Genomic DNA, 23,547 nt, shown 5'->3' with positions numbered 1-23,547 from the left:
CAATACTTATACACTACTGATAGGACTGCAAATTAGTTCAACCTGTAGGGGAAGCAGTATGGAGTTTCCCCAAAAAACAAAAGTCAACCTACCATTTTGTCCAGCAATCCCATGACTGGGTATTTACCCAAAGGAAAATAATTCATTTTATCAAAAAAACACCTGCACTCAAATGTTTACCACAGTACAATTCACAGTTGTAAAGACGTAGAATCAGCCCAAATGCCCATCAATTCATGAGTGGATTAACACAATGTGGTATATGTACACTATGGAATACTATTGAACGATTAAGAAGGATGATTTAATGCCTTTTGCAACAATTTGTATGAAAATGGAGACCATTGGCCTAAGTATATAAGTAATTTAAAAGGAAACACCACATGTACTTGCTATGAAATTGAAACTAACTGATAAGCACACATGTGCATAGAGGGAAGTAGCATTCAATGGAAATCAATCAGTTCAGGGAAGGGGAAAGTAGGGGACACATGAAAATCTTCCTATCAGATAGAATGAATACTATCAGTGCAATGGGCACATTTATTACCATGACTCAGACATTATATTAGTGATCCATGCACCCAAAATATTTGTATCCATGTAATACTTTGAAATTAAAAAAAAAAGCTAGAATTTGTGTGAAGCCCCATTTTCCAGAGATAGTACTGTTAAGCTTCTGCACAGCCAAAGAAACAGTCATGAAAGTAAACAGACAACCTACAGAATGGGAGAAAATTTTCGCGTCCTACGTATCCGATAAAGGGCTGATAACTAGAATATACTTAGAACTCATGACAATCAGTAAGAAAAAATCAAATAACCCTATTAAAAAGTGGGCAAAGGACTTGAACAGAAACTTTTCTAAAGCAGACAGAAGAATGGCCAACAAACATATGAAAAAATGCTCATCATCTCTAATCATCAGGGAAATGCAAATCAAAACTGCAATGAGATATCACTTAACTCCAGTGAGAATGGCCTTTATCAAAAAGTCTCCAGATAACAAATGCTGACGTGGATGTGGAGAGAGAGGAGCACTCCTACACTGCTGGTGGGACTGCAAACTAGTTCAACCTCTATGGAAAGCAATATGGAGATACTTTAAGCGATACAAGTGAATCTACTATTTGATCCAGCAATCCCATTGCTGGGCATCTACCCAAATGATCCAATGACACTCTACAAAAAAAGACACATGCATTCGAATGTTTATAGCAGCACAATTCATAATTGCAAGGCTGTGGAAACAGCCCAAGTGCCCATCAATCCTAGAATGGATTAATAAAATGTGGTATATGTATACCATGGAGTACTATACAGCTCTAAGAAACAATGGTGATATAGCACATCTTAATATTTTCCTGGTTAGAGCTGGAACCCATACTACTAAGTGAAGTTTCCCAAGAATGGAAAAACAAGCACCACATATATTCACCAGCAAACTGGTATTAACTGAGTAGCACCTAAGTGGACACATAGGTACTACAGTAATAGGGTATTGGGGAGGGGTGAGGGGAGAGGGGTCGGGTATATACATACATAATGAGTGACATGTGTACCATCTAAGGGATGATCATGCTGGAAACTCAGACTTATGGGGGGAGGGGGGGAAAGGGAATTTATTGAAACCTTAAAATCTGTACCCCCATAATATGCCGAAATAAAAAACAAACAAACAAAAAAACAAAACAAAACAAAAAAATAATCACTAGTTAAAACTAAAAAGGATGAAAGGTAAAAAGTTAAAAACACTGAATTTATATAAAAAAAATTTAGAGTATCTGTTCTAATTGTTTTCAAATATGACATAAATGCAGATTCATAAATGTATAATATTTTTAACACAAAATGATTTAACCATGCATGTTCATGTTTGTTTGCTTATTAACTTGTTACACTTATTGTTATTGCCATTGTTATCTCATTGATACATAATAATTGCACATATTTGCGGGGTACATGTGATATATTGATGCCTGCATACAGATTAATGACCAAATCAGGGTAATTAAGATTTTTGTCACCTCAAATATTTATCATTTCTGTTGAAAATATCCCATATCTGTTCTAGCCATTTTGAAATACACAAAAAATTATTGTTCACCATAGTCACCTTAGTGTACTCTCAGATACTAGTATTTATTCCTTTAATCTAATGGTATGTTTTTACCCATTAACCAACCTGTCTTCATACACCCCTCACTCTTGCCATTTCTATCCTCTGATAGGCACCTTCTATTTTCTCCTTTATGATTTCAAATTTTTATGTCCTGCATATGAGTCACAATATGTGATATTTGTTTTTTCTGTTCCTGGCTTATTTTATTTAACATATTCTACAGGTATATCATGTTGCTGCAAATGACAGGATTTAATTCTTTTTGATGGCTGAGTAATATTCTATTTGGTATATATACCATATTTCCTTTATTCACCCATGGACTCTTACATTAATATTATATTAATATCTTGGCTATTGTGAATATTGCTGTGGTAAACATTGAGGTGAGGCATCTCTTCAACATAATGATTTCATTTCCTTTTGATATATGTCAAGTGGTGGTATTGATGGATTACTATTTTTAATATTTTGAGGAACCTCCATATTGTTTTCAATAATGGTGGTACTAGTTTATATTCCCAGCAACAGTGAATAAGAGTTCCCACTTTTTAGCATCTTTGCCAGCATCTCTTATTTTTTGTCTCTTTATAATAGCCATTTTCACTGGGGTGAAATGGTATCTTGCAGTTTTGATTTACAGTTCTCTGATGATTAGTGATTTTTGCATTTTTTCATAACTTTGTAGGCCATTTGTATGTATTTTGAGAAATGTCAATGCAGATACTTTTCCCATTTTTTATTGAATTATTTGTGTATGTGCTGTTGAGTTGTTTGAATTACTTATATATCCTGGTTATTCTTTGTTGTATGGATAGTTGAAAATATTTTATCCCATTCTTTAGGTTAACTTTTAATTGTGTTGATTGTTTCCTTTGCTATGAAGAAACTTTTTAGATTGATGTCATCTTATTTGTCTACTTTTTGCTGACTGCACTTTTGAGGTCTTACCCAAAAAACTTTGCCCAGATCCATGACCCATGACCCATGTATTTATTTTTGTTTTATTTGCTTTTGGAGATCTTAATATATATATATATATATATATATATATATATATGTAATTATATATATATATGTATGTTTTTTTTGTTTTATGTAGGCCAATGTCAGGGCTAATTTTTTTCTAGATTTTCCTTTAATATTTTTAGGGTTTTCAGGTCTTACATTTAAGTCTTTAATCCATCTTGTGTTAATTTTTGTGTATGGTGAGAGATAATGATTCAGTTTTATTCTTCTGCACGAGGCTATCCAAGTATCCCAGCACCATTTATTTAATAGGGTGTCTTCCCCAGTGTATGTATTTGTCTGCTTTGTTGAAGATCAGTTGGTTGTATGTATTTAGCTTTATTTCTTGGTTCTCCATTCTGTTCTATGTGTCCATTGTTTTTTTAACAGTATTATGCTGTTTGTGTTACTAAGGCCTGGCAGTATAATTTGAAGATGTATAATGTGATGCCTCCAAATTTGTTACTTTTGCTTATGAATTCTTTGGCTATTAGTGCTTTTTTTTTGATTCCATATGAATTTTAGGGTTCTTTTTTTTAATTCTTTGGAAAATGATATTAATATTTTGATATAAATTTCATTGTATTTTTAGATTAATTTGGGCAGTATGGACATTGTAACATTATTGATTCTTCCAATCCATGATGATGGGATGCTTTATTATTTGTTTGTGTCATCTAATATTTCTTCCATCAGTGTTTTGTATTCTAGTAGAGATCTCACACCTTCTTGGTTAAGTATATTCCAAGGGATTATTTTTTTGCAGCTATTATAAATGGAATTGAATTCTTGATTTGATTCTCAGGTTGGTTGTTATCAGTGTGTAGAAATGCTACTGATTTGTATACGTTGATTTTTGTATACTGTGACTTTATGGAATTCACTTTTCAATTCTATGAGTCTTTTGGAGGAGTCCTTAGGGTTTTCCAAGTATAAGTTTATATCGTCAGCAAACAGATAACAGTTTGACTTCCTCTTTTCCAATTTAGATGCCCTTTATTTCTTTCCCTTGCCTGGTTGCTCTGACTAGGGCTTCCAATATTATGTTGAAGAAAAGTGATGAAAGTGGGTACCCTTGTATTATTCCATTTCTAGGGAGGATGCTTTCATCTTTTTTTCCATGTTCAGTATGCTGGTGGCTGTGGGGTTTCTTTTAGTGGATTTTTATTATCTTAAGGTATGTTCCTTCTATGCCTCGTTTGTTTGGGGTTTTTATCATGAAGGGATGTGGGATTCTGTCCAATGCTCTTTGTGCATCTGTTGAGATGATTATGGTGTTTATGTGGTGAATCACACTTATTGATTTGCAAATGTTGAACGAGCCTTACATCCCTGGATGGAACCTTCTTGATCATGAAAAATTATGTTTTTGGTGTGCTTTTGGTTTGATTTGCTAGTATTTTTTAAAGAATTTTTGCATTTATGTTCACTGAGAATATCGGTCTATCGTTTTTTATTTTTTGTTGTATCCTTTCTGGCTTTGTCACCAAAGTGATACTGGCTTTGTTGAGTTAGGGAGAATTATCTCCTTCCCTATCTTTTGTAACAGTTTCTGGAGGATTGGTATCACTTCTTCTTTGTAGGTCTGGTAGAATGTAACTGTGAATTCATCTGGTCCTGTGATTTTTTTTAGTTGGAATATTTTTCATTACTGATCCAATCTCACTACCTACTCCTGGTTCAGGATTTCCATATCTTTCTGATTCAAGCTTGGGAGTTTGTGTGTTCCCAGGAATTTATCCATTTCCTCTAGATTTTCTACTTTGTGTGCATAGAGGTTTCCATAGTAGTCTCTGATGATCTTCTGCATTTTTGTGGTATCAGTTGTAATGTATCTTTTATTAAAGTTCTGATTGAGCTTATGTGAATCCTCTCTCTTTTCTTGGTTAATCTAGTTAGTGGTCTATTGATTTTGTTTATCCTTTCTAAAAGCTAATGTTTTTTCATTGATCTTGGGTATTTTTTATTTGTTTTAAGTTCATTTAGTTCTGCTATGATCTTTGTTATTTCTTGTTTTCTATTAGCTTTGGGTTTGGTTTGTTCTTGTTTTTATAGTTTCTTGATATGTAACATTAGGATGCTAATTTGTGTTCTTCCTATCTTTGTGATGTAGGCATTCAGTGCTATAAATTTCTCCCTTAGCATTGCTTTTTGGTAACTTGCGTCATTGTTGTTATTCAATTTAAAAATCTTTTGATTTCCATTTTGATTTCATTGTTGACCCAAAGATCACTTAGCAGCAGGTTGCTGTGAGCAGATGCACTGTGATCCTGACACAGGATGGTCAGGCCCCTCTTGATGAGATTAGTAGAGACAGGGAGCTGTGAGACACAGCACAGAAACTGCTTTTGCTTCCCTCTTTCATCACTCACAGTGGTTTCTGTTCTTCGGGAGCATATAAACACCCAGATTCTCAGCTGCCACCCTGGCCTGGCTACAGCTGGGCTGGTGGCTTCAGATCAACTCACAATGAGGTGGGCTACCATAAACTCTGTGATCTGTGGCTGAAATGCTCAGGTGAGGGAGGGTAGTTGTATCACAGATTTGCCTCCAGGTAGGTCAGGCTTCTCTCAGTTGAGGCAGGCAGTTGGGGTCAAGCACTGTTCACCCCACTGTACCTCAGTGGAGGAGGTGTATTTTTGTCCTTGGGGCGCACAAAACCACCTGGATTCCCAGATCTCTTCCTGGGCTGGCTGCAGCAGAGCTGGGGGAGAAAGCTCAAACCCCTGTGTGCTGGGATGCCAGAATGGCTGGTAGCTTTAGCTGAAATATCCCAGCAGGGAAGATCTATTTGTGTCCAGGAATTGCCTGCAGGGAAGGTAGGCTCCTCCCAGAAAAGGAAGACAGCTCAAGGAGCGGACTGCTAGCCCCACCCTTTCTCACACAGAGGCTGCTTTACTAGTGGAGGGGATGTCACTCTCTGCTGGTCAGGCAGAATTGAGAGTCTGTGCCACTTCAGGGGTCAGTGCCACTTTCACAACCATAGGCAGGGAGCTCTCAGCCTCTGGAAAGCATGTTCTTTGGTTTCCTTTCTTTCCAGACTCATCTTTCTGATGTTCTGAACTGTCCTTTCTCAGGGGTTGTACTCCCTGTGGGATAGAGTACTGGGGATCCCACAGCACCTTTGGGTCCAGCCATTACTGTGCTACTGCAGGCCTCTGCGTAGAAACTGGGTATGTCAGCGGGAGCTTCTGGGGTGTGAAGATACAGGAGCTGTTCTTCCCAGGGCAGGATGCAGTCCCAGGCCAGCATGGTCCCAGGATGGCTTCCTTCCACAGCTGCTCAGATCTGGGGTGGGAGGTGAATGGCTCAGTGTGAGTTTCTACTCCAGTGCAATGCCCTCCATGGGTGTCCAAATCATTGCCCACACTGGTGTCAGTGTTCACGCAGGTAGAAGAGCTCTCTCACGTTTGGGATCACAAGGACATGTACTACCAAAGCTCTTTCACTTACACTTTATCCATAATACCAAGTCCCTCTGGGCTCCTGCCAATCTCTGCTGAGTTGGGTCCTCTTGCTTCCTTCTCCTTCTGTGCCTCAGGTTTTCCATGTGCATTCTCTGCTGGACTGCAGTGTTCTCCACTTGATATTCTATTTGAGCTACAGTTACCTACTTGCAATTTTCATTCTTCTTTCTAGAGAGGGAGAGAGTCCAATGTCTGTAGTCAGCCATCTTGAACCATAACCCCCTCTGATTCTAGTCTATATCATTTAATTGGGGAATTTAAACAGTTTACATGCAAGATTATTATTGATAAGTGAAAGCTTGTCATTTTTCAAACATTTTTGAATATTTTATAGATATCATTTGTTGCTTTCTTCCTCTCTTATTGTTTATCTTTGTGATTTTATGCAGTCATATGGACTCCAGGAAGCTTCTTATACTAGGCTCAGGGCCTGCAAGGGCTGAGGGGCTCTCCTATAAGTGAGACTGAGGATGGGATGTCTGCAATGAGAATGTGAACTGCAGGGATCTCTCACTTACCTTTGCCCCGTAATGGAGACAGTCTCCTGGATTCATTCCAATTTGACTAGCTCCTTTGCTTCCCTCTCTATGCTGCCATATATTTATAATTTTTTAAATTAAATATTGGTTAACATTTCTATTAAAGTATGAAATATATGCATATATAAAGAACATTTAAAATAGGATGGACTGAAATACCATTTTCTAGAGCTACATGCTGATGCAGAATGCCTTTTTATCATTTTGATATATATGCTTTTATACGTTTTCCTACATTGCTATACACTTAAATGTATATACAGTGAACCATTTGACAAAATGGTATTGAATTGCAGATTCATTATATGTTGATTTTTCAAAAATAAAATTTACACTGAGCATGCCTGCCTCTGCTGCCTCCCCTTCCACCTCCTCCACCTCTGCCACCTCTGAGACAGCAAGACCAACCCCTCTTCTTTCCCCCTGTCTTTGGACTACTCGATGTGAAGGTCACTGAGATGAAGGCCTTTATGATAAAGCACTTCCACTTAGTGAATAGTAAATACGTTTTCTTCCTTATGACTTTCTTAATAACAGTTTCTTTTCTCTAGTTTACTTTATTGTAAGAATAAAGTATATAGTGCACATGACATAAAAATATGTATTAATTGACTGTTTATGTTATCCATAGGGCTTCAGGTGAGCAGTAGGCTGTGAGCAGTTAGCTCACAAGTTGGACTAGCCAACTTGAGGGAGCCAAAAGTTATACTCAGAAATTCAACTGAGTGGGGGTCAGCACCCATAACACCAACTTTGTTCACATTTCAATGGTCTTTCATAAAATTATGTCATATTTAGCTTATTTATATGTTTCTTGAGATGAATAAATGAACTATATGAATGTTTGGTATTTTTAAACAATCACACTTTTCTTATAAATAATTGCATCTAATGGTAGGCATAATTCCAAAGGATTTTCCTGTGTATCCTGACTTCTCCCTTTAGACTTTACATTTGATCATCTTTACAACTTTATGTTTGGTCATCGTTGGTTAAATAAATTTTTGTTCACACATTCTCATTGATACTGGATCTCACATCAAAGGGGGGAAGCAACAAACCGACAATGAATGAAACTTGAATTTGATATGTAACAAACTCCATGGCACTATTCCTTTACTCTGCTTCTATTTTGGCAAAGATATTGATATGAAAACATTTGAACAAAGCTGACCTTTTAGAAAGGAAAGTGATAAAATGTAATCATATATAGAAACAATACTTCCCTGTTAATAAAACTAAAAAGTGATCTGAAACTTTATGCCAGCTCTTTGTTAACTATTTGCATAATGTGATACCACATTAAACACAGTTGAAGACATGTTCACAACGGACATCGAACAGTATTACAGAAAGTAAACTGAAAAAAACTTTTAAGGATTTCATGAATGCTCCTCCATAACAGAGGAAATATCTGAAAGGGTAGACATGCTTCAGGAAAGATAAATAAAGAAACACCTCACTGAAACCATCTCCTTTATGGAATCAGCAATAAGAGAATGGTTAGAAGAGATAATTTGCATTCCACATTGCCTGGATTTTAATTCCAGGTCTTTCTGTCTGTAGTCACAGGAACTTAGATGAATAAATACATAACCTTCCAAAGTACTTATCTTTTCTAATCTATAAAAAGACAATATTATACAATTTCTAATCTATAAAAAGACAATTACAGATTATAATTGAGAGCTTTATATATATTCTGTTATTCCAATTCTTTCAACAAGTCTAGGAATTAATACTATTATCCCCCTTTTTCAGATCAGGAAACAGAAGTTTAGAGAGTTTAATTTATTATTCTAGGAAATTATATATTGTCTTTTTATAGATTAGAAATTGTATAATTTTGTACTATGGAAAATTATACAATTATTATATTTGGTAAAATAAAATTTTACCAAACTGATATTTATTATAAAAAATTAAATAAGCTTATACATGGAAATTACTTAGTATCACCACAAATATTAATATTTTCTTACTACATTTCCTAATGTAGTGAAGCAAGGCAATCAGAAGCAATTATGGAAAATTTTGTTACAAAACAAAATGCAATAGTGAAATAAAGTCGATAAAGACAAAAATTTTAGAAACTATGAGTAAACCAAAGATTTCAAATCAGAAATGGAGATAATTAGGTATTCATATGTATTTGTGAATTTTATATCTCCTATAAGTAGAGTTGAAAAATTGAACCATAAAGTAAATTAGAAACAGTCAAGAACTTATCTGTTGAAAACATATTGAACAAATCCACTTTGCCTACTCCTTCCTTAAGCTTTACTAAAAGGAGAATAAGAGATTTTTTTTAAATGGTGTAAACATATAAAGACAAACAGAGCAGGAAAAGAGTAAGAACACTGGGAATTAAATAGAAGACAGAATAGCTGACTTAGTCCCTGAAAAGCTTAATTCTAGACTGGCAATTGGAATAGGCTTTAGGAAATTGGAAATGTGCTATAGGGCCACTCAAAAATGTCTCAGATCGTTTAGCCTCCAAGTATTAGTGAGTACCTGTGGTGTTTTCCCATTCCTGAGATACTTCACTTGGACTTAAGCATTATATACAGTGCCCATGTTCACAAAAACATTTGTACCCCTTTAGTATTTTGAAATAAAGACAATGCTGGGATTACCTGTCCAAATACCTTAGGAAGTGGGTATGAAAGTGGACCTAACAGGAGATTTGATTTAAAATATGTTGCATAAGTATTTAGAAAACTGTCCTGTCCTGAATAACTACCTCTGTGGCAGTCTGACAGAAAATCAAAGGTGATTTTCTCTGGGGAGGAGTTTTTGAAATGGTAACACCAGGCACAAATGTTCTGTTGCTTCTCACAATTGCAAGGCACACTATACTGTAACTATTGTGATTAAATTAAATACGGCACACAAGATATTGGGAGCCAGGCACGTAACTTCTAAGAAGTTGTTTTGGAACACCCTTCTCTAGGAGAGAATCAAGCCAGCCATAACAAAAACACCTAATCATAATGATACTAGAGGAACACCTAACTCAAAAACCCTAACAAATTATCCTCTATGAGGACCACAACCCATAAACCTCAAATGTAGTTATAGATGTTAGAATAAGATGTTTAATGCTCAATTCTCAGTATTAATAAGAAGGGGCAGTAGTCACATGTTGAAATAATTTAAGATGGAAGACAGAGACATGAAAATACCAAAGAATTATAGTTTGAGGTACCAAAGATTATAAAGAGAATAAAACAAAATAATTATTAATATTCTCACAGAGGTATAAGAAAATATTTCATCCACCAAATAAGACCTAAGTATCATTAAAAATAAAATTCAGCGGATTTACATGTTTGGGGAAATAAGTAATATGTAATAAAATTTAAAAACTCAATAGAAAAGGTTACAAGATAAAATTTGATAAGTTAAAGAACAATGACAAATAATAGGGATATTTGAGAGATGAGAAAATGAAATTCATAATATAATTGATATAATAGGAGCCCCATTAAGAATAAACAGAGAAAATAAAGTTGAATAAATCACAAAACAATCCAAGAAAAATTCTCAGAGTTATTTGGGATTGAGTTACTGGACTGACATAAAAACTTTGGTTTCTTATATGTGAGCAAGTAACAGAATGACATGAAATCGCCTAATGGCAAAACTGGAAATTGAAAGGCAATGCCACAATTGCTTAGAATTAGGCAAAGTAATTTTCACTACATAATTGTGTACTCAGCCAGACTACACAATTGAGATTATATTGTTTAAAATCATTTCTTTTTTTCCCAATTGTGAAATGATTTTGTAGCATATAAAACAAAGAAATCACAATAAACAGGAAAAAAAAGTTCATAATAACATCCTGAATAAAAATAGTAGACAGCTACAATCACAGCTAAATTCACAAAACATAGTTACCAAATACAGTGGAGTTTCAATAAAATAAAAAAACCTGTGTAAACAGTTGTTTTCAAACCATATTCTTTATGAAAATCATTATTATTACATCAAATGGCACTAGATTTTGAAGCAAAAATCATCCCAAATCTCAGTGGTTTAACATAGGTGAATATCTTGCTTATGAAAAGTCCAAGGAGAATTCTCCTTCAGCTGGAAACAACCAGCTGAATTCTCCTGGTTGTTTCCCTTCCACAGTTTTACCTAGGGCCCCTAAAATCCCCATTTGATTCTGGTCAGATAGGTAGTGAAGAGGAAAAGAGTGTGAAAAGAGTGTGTATGGCGCTATCTTGATACAATTGAGCCAGTACAGCTGCCTTTGAGTAATATCTTTTCTGTGAGAGAGGGAGCAAAAGTCATTCTTGGATAATTGGTCATTTCTTAGAAGTAAAATAAAAGTCAGTGGTCCCCACGCTTTGTTCAACAAAGGTTTGATTTGAAGGAACTTCTTCTATGATAGAAATAGTGAAAAAGGAATGATCATGGGGCATGTGAATGAATATAAGTACAAAATGTAAGATAGGAAAACACTAAATCTAACCTGCGTAACTTAACAATGTTGCCAGTATTATATATTCACAGATTGCTTCATGGAGGCCACATAGTGTTCTGAGAGCTTTATGTATATTCTGCTATTCCAATTCTTTCAACAAGTCTAGAAATTAATACTATTATCCCCCTTTTTCAGATCAGGAAACAGAAGTTTAGAGAGTTTAATTTGTTATTCTAGGAAATTATATAGTAAGTGGTGACATTAAAATTCAAACCCAGATGATATGATTCCAGAGATATACTCTTTAGTTCTTCAATTGTCTACCCCTATGGAGTCTCTTAAAAGTTCCCTTATACTGCTCAGATAACTGTAAGAGAAAGATAAAACTGTTTTAAGGATGGAAGACATAATAGAACTGGTGGATAACAGAAAAGACACTGTGCTAAAACCCCAATCTGTAACATTAAAGTCAGGTTAAAGGAAATGGAGAAAAAAAAATGAAGTGGAGAGAGCAATGATGTGAAAATGATGGCAGAAAAACCTGCAAATAATTTTGTGCGTCAACTTGGCTATGCTTCAGTGCCCACATAGTTGGTCAAACATTACCCTGAGTGTTTTTGTGAGAGTTTTTGGATGTGATTCACATTACTGGACTCTGAACAAAGCAGGTTGCCATCCTTAATGCAGGTGTGTCTCATCTAGTCAGTTGAAGCCTGAATAGAACAAAAAGACTGACTCTCTCGTGAGTAAGACAGAACTCTTGAGGAGTTAAGTTTTGGGCTTAAACTAGAACTGCAAAATTGGCTCCTTCTATGTCTCCAGGTTTTGGACTTGAACTGTAGCATTGGCTCTTCCTTCATCTCCAAAGTGCATATTTTGGACTAGCCAACTTAATTATCAATGAGCTTTCAATTCCTTATAATAGATTGTCTTCTCTGTATATGCACACCTATTGATTCTGTTTCTCAGAGGAACCCTGACTGATAAAGGATAAAAGACTGATAATGAAAACTCAAGACTTCAAAATAATAAAAACAAAATAAACAAACAAAAAGGACTTCAAACTAGTCATCATAACACAAAGTAGCATAGTTTGCTTACCCTGTTACACAGCTACTTATGTGTTTTTGACATAAGGATAGACATATAGAACAGTGAAACAGAATAGAGAGGTCAGAAGTAGAACCACAGGTTATGGGTCAATTGAATTTTTACAAATGTGTCAAGGACTTTGAAAGACTAAAGGATGTTTTTTGTTATTTTTTTCCCAGCAAATAATGTAAGAAGAATTGGCTATCAATATGACCCTTAATGAAAAAATATTGAACTAAGACATCGACTTAAATGTGAAAGCTAAATACAATTTAAATAAAATTTCTAGTAGGAACCTTAGGAGAAACCAAATTACTGGGCCATTGGTATTTGAAAAGATAGATGTTCAACACTATTAGTCATCAGAAAATACACATAAAACCTCAGTGAGCTAGCAATACAGACCAACAGAAATTGATAAAATGAAAAAGACTGACAGTACTAAATAGAAGCAAGGATATGGAGCAATTAGAACTCATTAATTCTTGGTGAGAATGCCGAATGACCCAACAAATTTGAGAATAATTTGGCCCTTTTGTACTACTTTACAAACCCACAATTAATATATGACTTAGTTTTTCTAGCTGTAAGCATTTGCCAAGAAAATTGAAATATATAGAATATATGTATATAACTGGACAAATATATATATTATATATATATATACATAAAAATTCTTTACATAGGTATTAAGAACAGCTTTAGTTATAATAGCTAAAATATGAAAATAGTTCAAATGACCCATCAGTAGGTTAATGTGTAAATAAATTGTTATATACCTCTAAAGTGGCACACTAGTTAGCAATAAAAACTAATGAAATACATATAATCACAACAACATGGATAAATGCTGAGTGAGGAAAAAAACTAGATGTGAAAGAGTACATAGAATATTTTTTTCATTTATATGATATTTTAGAGCAGATTAACCTATAGTGAGAGAAAGTAGATCATCTCTTGAGCCATGTGATCTATTGACATGAAAGACTGTGTTGGGAATTTCTTTATCTTAATTGTAGAAATGATGACGTGAGTGCATAAATTATAAATGATGTAAGATTATATTTTTAAATAGACACATTTTGTTGAATGTAAACCTCAATAAAGTTAATAGAAAAATTCAAGTGCAAAAATATGAACATAGAGGCATCATTTGGGGGGAATATTTATGAAGGTTTGTTTAGGTTGAAGGTTGGTGGGGAAGTGGTATCTTACAGGGTACACAGAATGAAACGAAGGAAGCAGAGCATTCTCCCTCATTTCAGTACCTTTTGAGGATACCAATTATCAACAATATAAAGAAACATGCTGCTAGTCTGCTCCTAATTTTTTTCTTTAAATTATTTATTTTATTGTATTATTTTGGCATATTATGGGGGCACAAATGTTTAGGTTAAATGTGTTGCCCTTGTTGGCCGCAAGTCAGAGCTACAAGTGCGTCCATACCCCAGACAGTGCAACACCGCACCCATTAGGTGTGAATATACCCATTGCTTCCTTCCCCCCACCTGCCTGACACCTGATGAATGTTATTACTATGTGTGCACATAAGTGTTGATCAATCAATACCAATTAGATGGTGAGTACATGTGTGCCGGGAATTTCCCAGCCACCAGGGCTGATAACAGAGTGACCCTCGGGAATAAGAAAAGAGAGACAATAGAGGAGAAAGAGTGGGGTCTGAGGACTCAAGGCTTTCCAGACCAAGAGTCCCAAGATTCCTCGCTCATATTTATAATTCCTCACCCATATGTAATAATTCCTCACTCATATTTATTCATTTCAAGAACAAAAGATCATTCTAAATCATACAAGCAAACAATACCACAGGCAAACAAGTTCTAAAGATTTCCATAAAGATTACATGTTCTAAAGATATCCCACAGGCAAACAAGTTCTAAAGATTTCCATAGAGGTTACATGTTCTAAAGATATCCCACAGGCAAACTTTAAGGATTACTTATAAAGATTAAAATATCTGAGTATACATAATCTCAGCAAAGCTATTTCTAGCCTAAAACTAAACAAGAACATAAATTTGGGATTGCGGCCAGGCTAGTTTTCCAGCAGGTTGGACGCTCCTAATTGCAGTCCTGGAACAGTTTTCTGCCCAGGAGAGAAACTGTTTTCAATTCATCCTGCTCTTCGAATGTCCTTACCATTTAGGAAACAGCCACATGCATGCAGACTGTCACATCTGCAGAGGTTCAACGCCAGCAATATCCCTAGATCACTCTAACATTTCTAAACTACCCCAACACATGTGATGCTTAATTTTATAGTCTTATGACACTTCACTTAGTAGAATGGGCTCCAGATCTATCCAAGATAATACAAGAGGTGCTAGACCACCATTGTTTTTGTGGTTGAGTAGAACTTCATGGTAGACATATACTACATTTTATTAATCCACTCATGTATTGATGGGCACTTGGATTGTTTCCACATCTTTGCAATTGTAAATTGTAATGCTATAAACATTCGAGTGCAGGTTTCTTTTTTATAGAATGTCTTTTTTTTTTTTTTTCCCTTTGGGTAGAGCCAGTAATGAGATTGCTGGATCAAATGGTAGTTCCCCTTGTAGCTCTTTGAGGTATCTCCATATTACTTTCCATAGAAGTTGTACTAGTTTCCAGTCCCACCAGCAGTGAATGAGTGTTCCTATCTCCATGCATCCACACCAAAATTTATTGTTTTGTGAGTTTTTGATAAAGGCAGTTCTCACTGAAGATAAGTGATATCTCATTGTGGTTTTGATTTTCATTTCCCTTATGATTAGAGATGTTGAGCATTTGTTCATATGTTTGTTGGCCAGTAGTTTGTCTCCTTTTGAAAAGTGTCTGTTCATGGCCTTTACCCATTTTGCAATGGGGTTGGTTTTTTCTTGCTGATTTTCCTGAATTCTATAGAGATTCTATTTCAATAGAGAGCTGATAACTAGAATCAGCATGCAAATAATGTCTGCTATTTTGTAAGTTGTCTGTTTGATCTCATGATAGTTTCCTTGGCTGTGCAGAAGCTTAGGAATCCTCCCCATTTGTTTTCTGAAGCCAACATCACCCTGATACCAAAACCCAGAACGCACTCAACAGACCAATATCCCTTATGAATATAGATGCAAAAATTCTCAATGAAATCCTAGCAAACCAAATTTAGGTGCTTATCAAAAAAAAAAAAAAATCCAATACAACCATATGGGCTTCATCCCAGGGATGCAAGGATGGTTCAACACACACAAATCTATAAATGTAATTTACCACGTAAATAAAAGCAAAAACTAATACCATATAATCCTTTCAGTAGATTCAGAAAAAGCATTTGACAAAATTCAGCACCCTTTTAGATAACAACACTTAACAAAATAGGCATAGACTGGACTTAAACCTAAAAATGATAATAGCCATATATGAGAAACCCACAGCCAACATCATACTGAGCAGGGGGAAATTGAAAGCATTCCCTTGTCTGGAATCAGACAAGGTTGCCCTCTGTTATCGCTGCTGTTCAACATAGTGCTGGAAGTCCTAGCCAGAGCAATAAGAGAAGAGAAGGAAATTAAAGGCATTCAAATGGGGGCAGAAGAGGTCAAACTATCGCCCTTTGCTGATGATATGATCTTAGATCTAGAAAACTCCAAAGATTCTGCCGTGAGACTGCTGGAATTGATAAATTCAGCAAATTGCAGGTTACAAAATCAATATACGCAACTCAGTAGCATTCCTATATGCCAACAACAGTCACACTGAAAACTAAATCAAAGTCTCAATACCCTTCACACTAGCAATGAAGAAAGTAAAATACCTAGGAATCTATTTAACTAAGGAGGTGAAAGACCCCTATGGGGAGAATTACAAAACACTGAGGAAGGAAATAGCAGAGGACGTAAACAGATGGAAAACCATACCATGCTCATATATTGGCAGAATCAACATTGTTAAAATGCCTGTATTACCCAAAGTGATTCAACACAATCCCTATTAAATCCTTATTAAAATACCAACGTCATTTTTTGCAGATCTAGAAAACAATAATTCTATGCTTCATATGGAACCGGAGAAGGCCTGTATAGCAAAGGCAATCTTAAGCAAAAAGAACAAATTGGGAGCCATCAATTTACCAGACTTCAAGCTATAGTACAAGGCTACAGTAACTAAAACAGCATATCATTAGCACAAAAACAGAGACATAGAGCAATGTAACACAACTGAAAACCCAGATATAAAACCATCCTCTTATAGCCATCTAATCTTTTGCAAAGAAGACAAAAACATTCACAGTGGAAAAGAATCCTTATTCAATAAATGGTGCTGGGAAAATTGGATAGCCACATGTAGAAGACTGAAACAGGATCTGCACCTCTCACTTCTCAAAATTCAACTCTCAGTTGATAACTGACTTAAACCTAAGGAATGAGACTATAAGAAATCTAGAAGAAAATATTGGAAAACACTTATTTATAGACATCTGTCTAGGGAAAAAAAGGATGAAGGAGATCCCAAAGACAATCATAGCAACGACAAAAATAAGTATAGAGGACCTGATCAAATTAAAAAGCTCCTAAAATTTTTATTTGGCCTCTCACCTCTTCGGTGGTCTCCAATCCTCTCATTTTCTTACTACCTATGTCTATATTTGCATATCTGTTTCTGTATCTCTCTCCGTATATATATTTTTATATGTGTGTATATATATATTCTATATCTAATCCATGAATGTGTGTATATATGTATGTATGTATGCATATATCGTCCATGATAATTATTATATAAATTTTTAAAAATATTTTACTTAATTCATTTTTTCTATTTCACAGAAAATTTCAGGCGATGCATTATTGAAAAGAACTATGAAAGTACATGTTATTATGGATAAATCCATGGTATGTGATATTAATATATTTATTGCATCTTCATTTGTGTTTAAATTCAGGGGGAATATGAATATGAAACATCTATTATTTTCAATTCAGATATATTTTATTCTGATTAAAATATGTCTTAGTCTTGCAGGACAGAAAGAAATGTTGTGAATTGCCTTTACACTGACATAAGGAAATAAACACTAGTGTTTCAGTTTTCCAAATTAGTATAGGACTTTAGCATTAATGTATAACTTAATATGGAAAGGTACTACTACACTGTAATCTACTGGATTATAACTAGTTTTAGATACTTCTGGATCCACCCCAATTCTTGATGCAACTCTTCAGTAAATCTATCTCCATTTTAACAAAACTATTTTATTAACTACTCAAATGGATATTCTTGTTACTAAATATTATTATTTATAAGATAATTTTATGTTTGATAATTGCTTAGTTTTCATGATGGAAGTTCTGTATTGAAAACTAGGAAGAATCATTCACTAGAATGTTTAGTTGATTTTGATTTTATTTTTGTCAACAGTATTGATAACTATGGATATAGATTCAGTAATTGGTATTAGTGTGCCTATGTCCTATTAATTATTGACTCCTTTTTTTCTCTTTCCTACTCTTGCATAATTGGTTTAGTTTTAGAATTTCTTTTTATCGCCAACACTTTTTTTTTCTGCTGTACCACTGTTTCTAGTCCCCAGCCTCAGTGGTCTCTCTCATGTTCTAGTAAGTGTTTTTAATATCTCGTGATATGAAATTAATGTTATACAACTTTATAAATATTATAAGAGCCTCATAACAGCAAAATTCTATTTAAATTTAATCAGTGATTATAACAGTGTCATATTTTACTTCCCCATGTGTTGTGAACTGTAGAATAAATGATGTGAAATGAAATATTCAGTTATTTTTAATGAAATTAATAACATTTTAAAAGTTTCATTTTTCGCCATGTATTTGCCATTTACAAAGCTTTTCATTCCTTCTAATAGGTCTTAATTTATGATATTTTTGTTTAGCCTGCTGAATTCTCTCCGGATTTTGTTCAACTGAAATTGTCTTTATTTCATCCTCACTTTTTAAACATTTAATTTGGAAATAATTTCAAATGTTCAGAAAAGTCACAAGAAGGAGAACAATACAATACCACTTTTATTCTCTTTACCCACATTTATTGTTAATATTCTATCCCATATCACTTGTGCTGTCTCCATTTGAATTAGAAAGTAAGTTGTAAATCGCATCATGGAGCTTAACTGTAAAATACTGTGGTGTGTATTTACCTAGAATAAGACCATTATCTCTTCAACCACAACAGAATTGTCCATCTCAGTAAAAATAGTGTTGTTAAAATACTTTTGTCGCTTCCACTCTAAATTAATTTCACTGTGGTTAGATAACGTGATCTAAGTGATACTGTGTTTTATATTCAAAGAACTGTTTTATGACCTAATTTGGGTCAATTTATATAGAACTTTTATTTGTGTTTGAAAAAATATGTATTCTCATATTTGTAGACAAGCTTCTATATACATATATTATATCCAAATTTGCTTAGTTTTTTAAAATCTTGCATACCCTTACTGTTAATTTGTCTACTCAATCTTAGTTATTAAGATACCTTTGTGAAATATCTCAATATTATATTCTATTTATCGTTTTGTTAAATCTTGTTTTATATATTTTATAGTCTTGTTATTTGTTATATGCAACTTTAGAAACTCTCCATCTTTCTAATAATTGAATATTTTATCAGTGTATTGTGATAATCCTGTTCTTTTTGTGTTCCAAGATTTATTCTTATCAACATAACTACTAAATTCATATAACTATTACAGAATTTAATATATGCTTTGTCTATTATTTTCCTGAAACTACATGATATCTTTTCATCTTTTGATTCAGTATTTTTGTGTCCTTATAAATTATGTTTTCTGAAAAAAAATTAGTGTGCATATAATGGATTTTTTATTGTCTGTTTGGATAGTGTTTGGTCTTATGATTATTGATGTATTTGGGTTTGTTTATATGATATTTTTGTATTATGTTTTTGTATGATTTTTATATATTTAGCTTTGCAAAGAAGAACTTTCACTCATACCATACATGCTACATCATTTAAATATACAGTGTGGTTTACTGCAGAATGTTACATAAAGAGAAATACCAACAATGTGCAAAACTGTCTCTAAAGATATGGACTTCAAAGAGTTAGAAGAATAAATCTCTTTTGTCTATATCAGGGTGGAACTCTATCCATTGCATTTTATTTTCATCCATTGCATTTTATTTTCTATAAGGAATCTTCTGAGACTTACTGGGCATTACTGAAGATCCCAAGCACCACTTTTTCATGAACCAACCTCTCCTAGCTTCTAACTTTTCTTCTGCAGCTTCCTCAGTCCTCTTAATTTTCATAGAATTTAAGACAGTTAGGACCTTACTTTGGATTAGACTTTGGCTTACTGGAAATGTTGTGACTGGTTTGATCTTTTATGTAAACCACTAACACGTTCTCTAATCATCCATAAGGCTGTTTCACTTTCTTGTCATTCATGTGTTCACTGGAGTAGCACTTTATATGTATACCGTGGAGCATGACTCAGCTTTCAAAAATGGTGAACTAATACCTCTTGTATTAACCTGGATGAAACTAGAGCCTATTCTTTCAAGTGAAGTATCACAAGAACAGAAAAACAAACACCACACGTACTCACTATTAAATCAGAACTAATCGCTCAACACTTCTGTGCACATAGGGAAATAACATTTCACTGGAAATCAAGCAGGTAGGGGGGAGGGGATGGGTAAATTCACACTTAATGGGTACAATGCACACTATCTGGGGGATGGACACACTTGTGTCTTTGACTCAAACGGTACAAAAGCAATTTATGTAACCAAAACGTTTGTACCCTCGTAATATTCTTAAATAGAAAATAAATAAATACATACATTTCCTTCAAGAACTTTTGTTTCGTATTCACAACTTGGCTAACTGCTGGGTGCAAGGCCTAGCTGTTAGCCTATCTCAGTTTTCGACATTGAATTAAAGCAACAGTCATGCCATTCTACCCTTCATTTGAACACTTAGTGGCCATTGTAAGGTGATTAATTGGCCTAATTTTAACAGTGCTTCCTTCCAGTGAGAGCAAGAGAAACAGGAATGACCAGTTAGAAACCACACAGCATTTATAGATTAAATGCTATAATTTGCCATCTTATATGGACACATTTCCTGGCAAACAAAAATAACCACAATAATAACATCAAAGATCACTGGTGATAGATTGCCGTAACAGATAAAATAACAATAACACATTTTAAAATATTTCAAGAATTACCAAAATTTGGCACAGAGACATGAAGTAAGAACACAATGTTGGAAAAATAGCGCCAGTAGACTTGTTTGGTGCATTATTGCCACAAACCTTCAATTTGTAAAAAAAAAAAAAAAAAGAAAAGGAAATATCTGCTTCAATAAGGTGAAGTGCAATAAAATGAGGTATGCTTTCATAGTCATGTTGTTTTATTAGGATGAAGACAAATAATGACAGCATACTATAATAGAAATAATAGACTTAGTAGTTTAGCTAGTTAGATTTGAGTTCTGGTTCTTTTCCTTGTTTGTTATGCACCCTTGGTACCTCAAGACTTTGACTCTTTAATTTCTAGATCTGTAAAGAGGAAAATAATCACAACCATCTTATTTTAATTTTATTGACTAATTTATAAAATCTCTAGGTTCATGTCTAAACTTTAGCATATGATATATCTTAATTCTACTTTGGCCTCTTCAGTTGAGTACTAAATTATTCTAACTTTTATATTTAAATCCATTTAAATATAATAGTTTAGTAATTTTCACTAGTGATAAAGAAACAAAATTTGTCTTTCAGTATGACTATATGGGCTCTGAAGTGGCAATTGCAGTTGAGAAAGTTACCCAAATCTTTGGTTTCATCAACACTGTAAGTATGTTTCATACTTATGTAGGCAACATATCCATTAATGCAGTAACGTTGCATAAATAGCATTTACACTTTTATAAAAAGTGTAGTCCAACTAACTAGTTTAATCCACCAATGGATTTATCTCCAAAAAATAGTAAATTAAGTATATTAGCATTATGTATTGAGGCATACTGGTTATATTTATGGTTACCCAAACTTGTGTAACATGTATCTTCTGTTTTCAGATGTTTTCCCAGCTTAAAATGACAATTATGCTATCTTCTTTGGAGGTGTGGTCAGATCAAAGTAAAATTTCAACAAGTGGGGATGTTGATGAATTACTACAAAGATTTTTGTCTTGGAAACAAAAATTTTCCTTCCAGAGGTTCCGTGATATGGCATACTTATTAATGTAAGCACTATATTCACGCCGATGAAGCCTTTCACCAAATTATTTGATGTATTAGCTATCAAAATTGTATACAAATTATGCATAATATTTACAGATATGTGAATATTCTTTGGGCAAAATAGAAAATATAAAAGTCTTATAATGATGTAAGACAATTATTAAATCATAGTAGGCCATTATTCTCAGAGTACACTCTTATGGAAATGCAAGAGCTACAGAATGTTAGCCTTGTTAAATCACTCCACGTCTGCCCCAGGTCACCATGTTTAGCCTTGCGCTAAACATGGAACACCTCTATGGTTGTAAAGATTTTCTCAGAGGTAAACAATTGAAACTGTCGTTTTAATATTGCATCGCATGCAAATTGGTTCACAGAACGCCATAATTGCATGGACTGCTGGTTATAGCACAAAACGTAAAATTAATAAATAACCGAAATCGACCACTTTGTTCTCCCTGTAGTTAGTTACCTCATGATATTTCTGCAGTGACCTGTGAGGTGGCTATTTATCTACTTGCTCTGCATCTTTCAAGAGTCTTTATACAGATTTTTATTTTAATAGTTTGATTAATTTGTATGCAAAAATTGAAAACACAAATTTAAAGATCTTAAGCAATATGGAATCTATTTATAAATTTATTGATATCCTCTGAGGAGTCCAAAGAGCTTCTGGGATTCCAGAGCGACATTAAGGTGGGACTAAAATGTGAGAGGACAGTTTCTACATCATATCTCCCTTTTTCTTAATGAATCAGCTGCATACGTTCTCTCCTTCTCTCCCTGTTTTCCAATTCAGTGCACTTCATATATTTTTAGAATTGGATCACTACCTAAAATTCATGGCAATAAACAATCTTCAGTTGTATATCTTAGAATTATATCCATCTAGTGATTACAATGGTGATTATTAATTTTTGAAAGGATTAGGCATTGTAGACTTTGTCTCACATACTTTTGAACAGCCTTTAGAACTTAACTTTCTGTGAATTATAGGATATTACAACAATCATAAATGATTGAAAATATAAGACAGTTTATGTGATATTCATGTTTCAAAGAAAGCATAACTTTATATAGGAATCCAATTCATAAAATGCTGTTATTACCTTTTTAAAATGTATGTATCCATAAGAAAAATTGTATTATTTAGTTATAGGGACCATCTTATTCATGTGGGAGCAACTTATCATGGAATGGCATGTGATCCCAAGTTTGCAGCAGGAGTTGCTCTGGTATGCATTTCTTCCCATCTCTTTAGTAATAACAAAGTTTTGAAAGTTAATATTCATTTCAATGATCAAAAATACATATGATGGATCTCTAATATTGTTTATACAGATCTTTATCAAAATGGTCCCTTTTTTTAGATTTTATAACTCAAATAGTATAATTTTCAAAGTGTTTTGTTATTGTAGGGGAAAAACTATTACATAAAACTTACCAATCATTTTCAAGTGTACAGTTCAGTAGTAGTAAATATATTCACATTGTTATGAAACATATCTCAAGAATGTTTCATCTTGAAAAACTGAAACTCCACACCTGTTAAATCACTCCACGTCTGTCCCAGGTTACCACTATTCAACTTTCTGTTCACATTAATTTGATAAATTCAGATTCCTTTATAAGTGGAATCATACAG

The 23,547-nt window shown here is 34.0% G+C and overlaps 1 protein-coding gene across 1 annotated transcript in view; it reads left to right on the top strand.

The window, feature by feature from the left end:
* Positions 1 to 23,547, top strand: part of LOC142864096 (A disintegrin and metallopeptidase domain 3-like) — a 119,042-nt gene that overhangs the window by 38,609 nt on the left and 56,886 nt on the right. Inside the window, exons 7-10 of the mRNA XM_075997195.1 lie at positions 17,477 to 17,542; positions 21,439 to 21,510; positions 21,738 to 21,904; positions 23,056 to 23,137. Of these exons, the coding sequence (XP_075853310.1) occupies positions 17,477 to 17,542; positions 21,439 to 21,510; positions 21,738 to 21,904; positions 23,056 to 23,137 (387 nt within the window). The remainder of the gene's footprint in view (positions 1 to 17,476; positions 17,543 to 21,438; positions 21,511 to 21,737; positions 21,905 to 23,055; positions 23,138 to 23,547) is intronic.

This window comes from Microcebus murinus, chromosome 24 (assembly GCF_040939455.1).
Source record: "Microcebus murinus isolate Inina chromosome 24, M.murinus_Inina_mat1.0, whole genome shotgun sequence".
Lineage (NCBI taxonomy): Eukaryota > Metazoa > Chordata > Mammalia > Primates > Cheirogaleidae > Microcebus > Microcebus murinus.
The sequence above is the reverse complement of the archived record's forward strand: the minus strand, read 5'-3'. Positions and strand labels throughout refer to the sequence as shown.